The sequence below is a fragment of the Galeopterus variegatus genome, unplaced genomic scaffold (genome assembly GCF_000696425.1).
Source record: "Galeopterus variegatus unplaced genomic scaffold, G_variegatus-3.0.2 Scaffold9415, whole genome shotgun sequence".
NCBI lineage: Eukaryota > Metazoa > Chordata > Mammalia > Dermoptera > Cynocephalidae > Galeopterus > Galeopterus variegatus.
Window position 1 is genome coordinate 21,959 of NW_007735526.1, and position 10,649 is coordinate 32,607.

At 37.7% G+C, this 10,649-nt stretch overlaps 1 protein-coding gene across 1 annotated transcript in view; it reads left to right on the plus strand.

Moving 5' to 3' along the window:
- LOC103609276 (cytochrome P450 2C55-like) overlaps positions 1-8,859 on the plus strand; it is a 27,958-nt gene extending 19,099 nt beyond the window's left edge. Inside the window, 2 exon segments of the mRNA XM_008593624.1 lie at positions 6,702-6,843; positions 8,678-8,859. Coding sequence (XP_008591846.1) covers positions 6,702-6,843; positions 8,678-8,859 — 324 coding nt within the window.
- Positions 8,860-10,649: the final 1,790 nt, after the last annotated feature.

The window sequence follows — 10,649 nt, forward strand, 5'->3', positions numbered from 1 at the left end:
TTTTTTTGTTTTTAATTTTTTTATAATTTTTAATGTTTTATTATTATTATTTTAATTGACACATTTCTTTTGTTCAGTGTGGTATTTTGAAACATTTGTGTAATGAATGCCGTTTTCATTTCTTTGTACCTGGTATATGGAAATATAACTGTTTTTATCATCTCATGACTTTATATCCAGCAACTTTGCTAAATTTACTAATAATTGCCAATGATTTCTCTGTATATTCATTTGGAATTTCTATTTACATTATCCTACTGTCTGAGGTATTATATATTCTATTTCATACTTTTCCAATTCATATGACATTAATTTCTTATTTCAGTTTTGCACTATCTAGGATTTCCAGGATAGCTTTGAACGGAACTGGTGATAGTGGGCGTCTTTGTTTTCTTTCTGGTCTGCAGGAAGGGTGGTCTTATATCTCACTATTGAGAATGATAATTTAAGTAGATTTTGGTAAATATTCTTTATCACTTTTCTTTTATATTTATGTGAATTTTGTCATAAATATGTGTACAACTTTATCAAATCAATTATCTGCATCTATTGGTGTGGTTGTATATATCGGGCTCAATTTCCTCAAGAAATATACATATTATAAGTAAACACACTCAGAAGGATTTGACTTCCTACATACTTGTTATTCAGGACTTCTGCATTTATATACATAAAAGAGTTGGTCTATGATTTTTTTTCTCTCAAAATTTCTTGTCAGAATTTTGATAGCAAGATAATGCTGTTCTCATAAAATTAGATGAGAAACGTTCCCTAATGAGGGCCTGTTTTTACTACCTTTACCTCCCCAAAGTCTTGTGCTACATCACACTTAGTTGTATCTTTGAACGCATAACAACTTTTGGTTAAATACAGATATTAAGTATGAAAAAATTCAGAGTTTCAGATATGTTTATCTTCTTCCAAAGAGAATTCATCCCTCTCCCATATGCCGTCATAATGATGTAACACTTCCTGCTCTGATTTAGCACTGCACATGATATGAACACAGTAGGAAAAAAGAAAAAAAAAAAAAAAGAAAATGGGCTGTAGGTATTAGCTTACTTTTCAGAGCTTCTGCCATCTCTGTAATCTTGAGACAAATTTTTGTCTTAGCAACTTTACTTTACTTTCGAATACATGATTTCTGTGTTTATCCAGATGTTCTAGTTGCTATGCTATAAGCTTCTCTATTCCACTTGAGGCCTAGATATATAATTCTTAAAATAAAAAATAACATAACTAAACATTGTATTTTAATCGGGGGAAAAAATGCAGTGAATCTGGTAAGGCTGCAAATACTAATGTCATTCTGTGGAGAAAATGGAATTGATAACTTTACCAAGAGGTAATGAGACTTGTCCTGATGATCACAGATTTGGTGCAAGGGTTAGGACTTCACCTTCCTCTGTTTTCACCAAAAGACAAAATCGGAAGTATTTTCTTCCATAGTATTGGGGTCTGAGGGTGTTGCTACTCCTCCTATTACTAACTAAATGGGAATCAGGCTGAGGAATCAGGCAAAGATTGCCAGTCTCCCCTATCCACTTCATCAGCTGTGGGGAATGTTACACCTGCTGAGCTCACCCATTAACACTCTGCGTGGAGGCTCGAACAGGGTCTGGTGTCTTTTGAGCCTAGAATCCTAAAACCCCAAGTGAATGACCTGTACTTCATCAGCTGTGGGGAATGTTACACCTGCTGAGCTCACCCATTAACACTCTGCGTGGAGGTTCGAACAGGGTCTGGTGTCTTTTGAGCCTAGAATCCTAAAACCCCAAGTGAATGACCTGTACATTCTGCATTGGACATCCCAGTATAGAAATATGCAACTTTACATGGCTTATTCTACCCTCTTAGGAATTAGGTAAATGATTTCCTCTACCAATGGCTGGAGCCACTGATCTAGGTCAAAACAATGGTGTAAGATAGGAGTTAGCAAACTTTTTCAGTTATGGGCCAGGTCATAAATATTTTCAATTTTGCAGGCCATGGGGTTTCGGTTGCACTAGTGAACTCTGCCATTGTAGCATGGAAGTAGTCATAGGCAGTGTGTAAACAAATGAGGATGGCTATGTTTCAATTTTTATGGAAACAAATTTAAAATTTATATAATTTTACTGTATCAAAAATATTCTTCTTTTTCAAGTTTTCAACTTGAACATTCTTAGGTTATAGACTATATAGAGAAAGATAGCAGGCTATATTTGCCCATGTTGTTTGTGGATGCCTGGTATAAGGAAATCCTGTTCAGTAGAACTTTCTGAAATGATGTGAGGTTGATTTTCACATTATGTCTTATCTAATGAAAATTGTGAGTTTTCTCAAAAATTGTAAAATTGTTACTAGGAGTTTTAAACACCTAGTTGACATCTTCCTGATATATAATCATGATTACTTGATTTTAAAAATGAAAGGCTTAACTTTTAAAACGAAGTTCTAGGCCTTTAATATGAGAAAAGTAGAAAATGAAAATTTCCCCCACATTTGTATTTTTCAAATATTTAAATCTGAATAAAATTAAAACATATGTATATACACATATGGGTGTATATAAAAATGTGTGTATATATTTACTTATATATCTGTCCATCTATCTACCTCAATACTTTAATATGTATGTTCCCAGAACAAGGACTTTTCTCCTACATAATAATAATCGCAAGAAAACTCAGGAAGTATCATTCATACAATAGTATTATCTAATACATAGCCTGTAATTGTTTCCTAGAGTATTATTTATAGCTTTAAAAAAGTTAGTATCCAGTCAAGGAATAAAAATATAATTTGGTTATCTTGTTCTTTTTCTCCTCTCAAATCAAGAACAGTTACCTTTCCTTTGTTTGCTTGTTTCATATCTGTAAGTCTACCTTTTGAAGAGTCCAGGCCACTTGTAATTTAAATGTTTCTCAAGATGTGTAACACTGCTGCTGATGGGGGAGGCACCCAGGAAGGTAGGAGAACAGGCCAGCCACCCACCTTCAAGCCTGCCCCACCCATGCAAATGCAAGATCTTGCATCACACAACCACCACAATGCTTCACACAACTTCCACAGATGTCGTCCACAACAGCCACGATCACAGCTACTATAGTTGCAAGGATGGCTCATTGCTTTAGTAACATCCATGACAACCATACATGTGGCTCACAACATATTTGACTTCATTGACACAAGGAAAGTCACTGTGGAAGCCTAGGAAAATATAAAGAAGGCTTTCTCTTCAAAGTCAACACTCAAGTAATAGAAGGAGCACCTGGTCTGTCAGCTGACCAGAAATCAGTGTAGAGATACTAGAAATATGAAAAATTCAGAAACTATGACACAATCAAAGGAATTCAGTCACTCTCATGTACCAGACCCTACATAACAGGGAACTCTTGAAATTACTGAAAAGGAATTCTGAGGAACTATCTTAAGAAAATTCAATGAGATAAGAAAGAACTCTGTTAGAGAACAGAATGAAATGAGAAAAAACAACAAGGATATGAGGGATGAAATTTACAAAGAGATTAATACCTTAAAATAGAATGTAGCAGAACTTCTGGAACTGAAAGACATATTCAATGAAATAAAAAATGCAACCAAGAACTTCAGCAGCACATTAGAACAAGCAGATTAAATAATTCCCAAACTCAAAGGTGGTTTTATGAAATAAAGGCAGACAAACAAAAAAAAAAAAAAAAGGAAAACAATTTTTAAAAATGAAGAACCTCTAAGAGAGCTAGCATACAACCTTAAGTGCACAAACACCTGAATCATGGGTCCTCCTAAAGGAGAGGAGAAAGGAAAAGGCATTGAAAATCTACTCAATGAAATAATAATGGAAACCTTGCCAGGTATAGGGATAGACTAGACATTCAGATCCAGGAAGCTCAAAGATCCCAAAACAGTTTCAATCCAACAAGATCCTCTTAGAGACATGTCATAGTCAAATTGGAAAAGCTCAAAGACAAACAAAGATTCCTGAAAGCAGCTAGAGAAAAGCATCAAGTCACTAATATGAGAGCCCCCAGCAGACAAACAGCAGGCTTCTCAACTGAAACTCTATAGGTGAGAAGGAAATGGGATGAAATATTCAAAATACCAAAAGAAAAAAACTGAAAGGCAATAATACTATACCTAGCAAGGCTGTCCTTCAAAATGGGAGAGAGAGGTGGTGTATTTCCCAGACAAACAAAACCTGTGAGAGTTCATCACCACATGACCAGTCCTGCTAGAAATTCTCAAGGGAGTCCTGCATCTGAAATCCAAAAACAATAATCACCACCACAAATACACATGTAAGAAGAAAACCCACTAACAAAAAAGAAATGCAAATGAGAAAGATGAAGGAAACTAAATCTTACCAACTCAAAAAATCCCCACAAACATTGAACCAATAATCAAAGTAGAAAAGAACTAATTGTAAAACATCTAAACAAAAAGCCATAAAATGCCAGGAAAAGACAGTACGTGTAAATAACAACCCCAAATGAAAATGGTTTAAACTCTCCACTCAAAAGACAGAGACTGATGGATTGGATAAAAAAAGCAAGATCCAACTATATGCTGTCTTCAAGAGATTCAACAGTAAAGTTGCACACAGACTAATAGTAAAGGGATGGAAAAAGATATATCAAACATGTGGAAACCAAAAATAAGCAGGAGTAGCTATTCTTATATCAGATAAAATAGACTTCAAACCCCAAATCATAAAAAGACAAAGAAGGCCACTATATAATGGTAAAAAGATCTATCCTGCAAGAAGACATAACTATATATATATATATTCACCCAACACTGGCACCCAGATATTTAAAGAATACACTATTAGGCCTATAGAGAGAGTTATACCTCAATGCAATAATAGTGGGGTACCTGAACACCCCTCTCTCATCATGGATATATTACCCAGGCAACAAGTCAACAGAGAAACACAGGATTTAAACAACACTTTGTACCTTTTGGACCTGGCCAATATCTATTCAACATTTCATTCAACACCTACACAATACACATTTTTCTCATGCACACACAAAATCTTCTCCTGGATAGACCACACGTTAGGTCACAAATTAAATCTCAATAACTTTTAAGAAGTTGAAATCTTTTCAGCTATCTTTTCAAACCACAATGTCTTCTTGCTGGATAGACTGCATTGAGATATCATCTTGCCCAGTTAGACTGGCTATAAGCAATGTGACAGAGAATAACAAATGCTGGTGAGGATATGGGGTGCTATCCAAGAGCTCCTCTTAGAAGGTGAATCTCATGTAGACATTCTTCACCTGCCATGAGAAAGGTTCCTGACTCCACAAGTCTACCCACTCAACTGTTCAAGCTTTAATTGATGATCCTTTCTTGAACTGATGATTCTAACCTAAATTATCACAAATTGATGATTTTTCTAACATTGTTATCCTTTCTGTGTTTCTAAGTTAGGATTAGTCAGTAATGACGACTATTTTTAACTTATTTTTAATTTTTATTTTTTTTTAATTTTAAATTTTTATTGAATCAAAATTGATTATACATATTTTGGGGGTTCAACATTGAGATATGTTGATCAAATCAATATTACTAGCATATATGTTGTTACAAATCATAATTATTCTTTATGCCTCTTGTCCAATCTCTCCCCATTCCCCCATCTTCCCCCTCCCTCCTCTAATCACCCTAGATTTCTTCTCTCTTTCTGAAAGAAGAATGGTTACTTTGTTGATTTGGAGCCTACATGATCTGTGCAATGCTGAGAGGTGTGTTCAGGTCCCCCAATATTATCATAGAGCAGACGCTTCTTCTGTCACTCTGAAATGGGCTTTGTGGAGAGAGAAACCCTCTTTTCTTTATCTCTGCTGGTGACTCACCTTCTGTCAATACATCCCAGGGGCTGTCAGACCGTCTGCATGGTGGTTGCAGCATCCAGCTGCTTTTGTGGCAGCCGTGGTTATTGTGGTGGCTGTGGTGGGCCACCCACCTAGAGGCTATGTTTTTGACATGCTCCTTGGTGCTGGCATTGTGCCTGGTTGTGGGGAGTGTCTGGTCCTCAACTCCATGCCTCGGATACCTGGGCGGGCCCTGAGGTGCTGGTGCAGTGTGCCTGGTTGTGGGAGAGGGGTCCAGTCCCTTCTCCATGACGTGGGTCCACGGGTGGTCCCCGAGGTGCTGGCTCATGAAGACTACTTTTAAATTAAGACAAACAAACTGAATGACAATGATAAACACTCAATAGTTTCAGTCTTGTTACTGTGCTTGTTATTATCATTCTAGATCAAGTCACTTGTAACTAGGTCAGATGTTTATTTACCGAATTTCTATAAACAGATATATTTCAAGTGCCAGCAGAGACTTCCACTTTAGACGGTGATCTACATACGAGATGCGAGAAAACTGAAGTGATGTAATAGAGTAGCAAGTAAGGATAGACAACAATGTCACAGCTTGATGATTATTATAACAGATTTAGAAGTTTTGACACCAAGTGCCCATGTACTCAGTACGTCAAATGCTATTGGAGGCCACATGAGCAAGATCACTGCCACTGGCCTTAAACTCATCCCTGTTTATGATGTGGTCTGTCTGTTTGGAAACATCACTGCTTTTCTTTGGACACCGGTTTTCTCATCTGTGGATCAAAAGAATGGACCAAGTGATTTCCATTGTTTTGTTCACATCCATGATTCTGCTTTATGACCAATTATAATTTTGTCTTTTCATTCCAGGGCACAACCATATTTCCATCACTGACCTCGGTCCTACACGAAGACAAAGAATTCCCCAACCCAGAGATGTTTGACCCTGGACACTTTCTGGATGAGAGTGGCAACTTTAAGAAAAGTGACTACTTCATGCCTTTCTCAGCAGGTAATAGAAATTCACTATCATTTGTACATCAAGAGACAAGATCACTTTCTGAGATCACTTGGATCTCACATGGTGCCTCTCTGGGCTGGTAGAATTGTTCTTTGTACTTGATCAGAAGCACCATTCCCAGTACCCACATTCTTTCCCTGCTCATGATACATCCTCATTCTTGGGCAATATTAGTTGGGCTTATGAGAATTGACCCAACCCTTTCAAACTGAGAAAGTTAGAGTATAGGCTGATTGAATTCTGACTGTAGAAGCATCACTGAGCTACCCAAGAGCTCCTCTTAGAAGGTGAAACTTGTGTAGACTTTCCTCACCTGCCATGAGAAAGGTTCCTGACTCCACATCTTGGAGTGTTGTCTGTGGGATGTTGCTCACCCTCCCTCAATCCCAGGCTGAGCTTTGGGGGTACAAGTATCCACAGGCATAGAATAGGTAAAAAAGGGCTTCACACAAATCAGGGAAGCATATGAGTAAGGAGATCATTTAATACAGTTTAACTAAAGCTATGAGAGAGGAAAGCACAGGCTGCTGGTGGGGTAGAGATAGGGTGGAAGGTACACGCTTTTTGCTCTTTCATACTCCACAGATAGGCATAAGATGGAGTAAGCAACATTCTAATAGCTGAAATGACTTTTGAGCTGCTTGAAACAGGACAGAGAGAATGGTAAATAGAAAAGGCAGGGCATTTTTTAAGGAGATAATGAATGACAGGAGCAGAATATTTGCTCCACATCAAAGATGTCAGAGCCTCTTCCAAATAACCATAGGGTCAGAGGAACATGGGGAATGTCACAGGATAGCCTGCAATGTTTCCAATGCACCCTGCTCTTCCTCCAGTCCTGATCATATATCTTGGATATTGGGTCTCCAAACCTGATATACGTATGCTGAGTCCCCGGTCATGTAATCTGATTCCTTTATTCTGTTACTGCTGATGTCTGCTTTATATCAAGTACTGTGTATCTTGGATATTGGGTCTCCAAACCTGATATACGTATGCTGAGTCCCTGGTCATGTAATCTGATTCCTTTATTCTGTTACTGCTGATGTCTGCTTTATATCAAGTACTGTGGATACCAATGCAACAAGGACAGGAACCTCCCTTGCTGTCAAGTGTTTACATTTTTGCACAATAGAGATATAAATAAAAAGAGAATAATGACTCCCAGTTATTTATGTTTCAACAGAAGCATGAATTCATGTTGAGATAACCCAGTGAGGCAATATTTTATATTGGTGGGGATGTTGAAGATTGTAAAGAGGAAATGAAATTTGATGCAAAAGCTGAATGTTGTATAAGAAAAGTCTGTCTTGACAAGAAGGACCAGCATGAGATAAAACGTGAAACTGCGTGGCATGTTAGAGATTGCTTAATAGTGTGCATGGCTGCAGCTGAGAATAGAGGGTGTGAAGAGTGGAAGGAAGGATCAGGGAACTTCAGACTGGGAACAGGATACACACTGTGGGTGTGTTTCTAGAAAAATATAGATGGAAATTAGAAATATCAAAAAATCAGTTATAATGTGGGAATACAAAATGAAGTGCTTGACATCAAGCTGATAATAAATATTTGTTGAGTGAAGGGTGCCTGTTGAAAACAGGTGTTAAGTGGATAGGAAGTGTGCATGTCCTTTGCCCATTTGTCTCTTCAGCCATTCTTCCAGCCATTCCACCTTCTATCTACCCATCCAGTCATCCACCCATCCATCTGACCAATCATTCATCAAATAGTTACTACATATTCCTTTTGTGCGTGCTACAAACACAGTATTGGTTACAATCACAGTTACACACAGAAAGTACCTACCCTCTGTGCTTATTTTCAAGCAAACGAATTTGTGTGGGAGAGAGCGTGGCCTGCGTGGAGCTTTTTATATTCCTGACCACCATTTTATAGAACTTTAACCTGAAATCTCTGGTTGACCCAAAGGACCTCGATATCACCCCAGCCATTAGTGGATCCTTTTCTTTGCCACCCTCGTACCGGATCTGCTTCATTCCTGTGTGAAGAAGGGCAGACTGTCTGCTGCTGCTGTGCTGTTTTCTGCAGCTCCCTCTCCTCTGAGGCATCGTCCACCTCCTTCGCAATCTCAAGGATGCCTTCTGACCTCTCTTTGCACATCTCCCGTTACCTCAAGATCTAGTGATCATCTGAACTCCAATGAGAAGATTTCCTGAGTTTCACTGCACAGATATGCCTGTTATTTCCTATACTTGCTAATACTTGTATTTCCAACCAAATAAGTTGTTACTTATCTACTGTGAAGTTATTAATATGGTATCACATAAAAGAACGAAGAATGTTTTATATGTCACACTTTAGAGCCATTTCTCTTCTCTGTGTTCTAAATGAGAAGTATTATTAATTGCTGGGTTAGTTCACAGCCTTTCCCTGTTTTGTGTATAATGTTGGTAAGAAAGGAAAGAAAACAGAGTCTCAAGAAGCCATGCTTGTCCTCATAATGATAAGCACAGAGAGAGACAAAGGGGACGAAGGTAGAGAAGCTCTCTTGGCTGAATATCACTTAGAGGCACTCGAAGTTTGGATTTAAAAGAGAGAAACTATGTCCAGGAGCAGGTATAACCTGTAGGAAAACATTGAGAGAATTAGCCATAGGGAGAAATGAACATTAAGTGTTTGAATTCATGGCCCTGCTTTAGTGTTACTGAGAACAAAAATGATAATTTCAAATATTCTTTGTACTTCTTACAACTTAGAGTCAAGTGTGAGTATATGCTTTCACATTGCTAATCATGTGTTCTGGGTGTTATTCCTGTCTTTCCAAACAAGAATAAAATCTCCTGAAAGCATTATCAGGTTCTATTATTTTTCTACTTTCCACCACAGTGTTTTATGCTTAACATTAATGGGATAGTAATTTGATGCTATGGCCATGAAATAATTATCCTCATTTCATTTCCAAACTATGCACAGCTGAGCATCCAATACACATCGAATTATAGTAATATTTTTTCCTTCCTTCAGTCATTAAGTGTGTGATTTAAGAAATGACATCACTCATTAGCCTGATCTCATCTCCCAGAAGTCATTTCATTTTGCATTTTAAGATAATATGTAAGTGTATAGATATACCTATGAATGCATAAATATATGTGGAGGTTAATTCTAGGTGTTAACATGATTAGATTAAGGAATGCCAAGAAACCCGGTAAAGGTATTTTTTAGATGTGTTCATGAGGGTTTTTCCAGCAGAGATTCATATGACAGCCTGAGTGGACTGGGTGGGAACGACCCAATATCAATGTGGGTGGGAATCATCCAGTCAGCTGGGGGTCCCAGAGAGAATGAAAGACAGAGAAAAAAGGCGAATCTCTCCCTCAATCTGTTGGAGCTGGGATACACCCTTCTCTCCTGTCTGTGGACTTCAGAGCTTGAGAATCTTCAGCTTTCAGGTTCCAGAACTTACACCAAGGACACCCTTGGCTTTCCTGGCTTTGAGGTCTTTGGAGTTGGACTGAGCCAAGTTACTGGCATCCAGTTTGCAGAGGGCCTATTGTGGGACTTTTCTCGTAATCACATGAGCTAATTCCCTTGGTAAGCCCACCTCATATATTATAACAGATCTTATGGATTCTGTCTCTCTGGAGAATGCTGACTAATACAGTATACATTCACAAAATATGTTTATTCTATACATGGACATACATATGGGATTAAATGTAGTTCTTTATAAAATTGGGCTTATACTACATAAATTCTCATATATTATATACAGGGACATACATATGGGATTAAATGTAGTTCTTTATAAAATTGGGCTTATACTACATAAATTC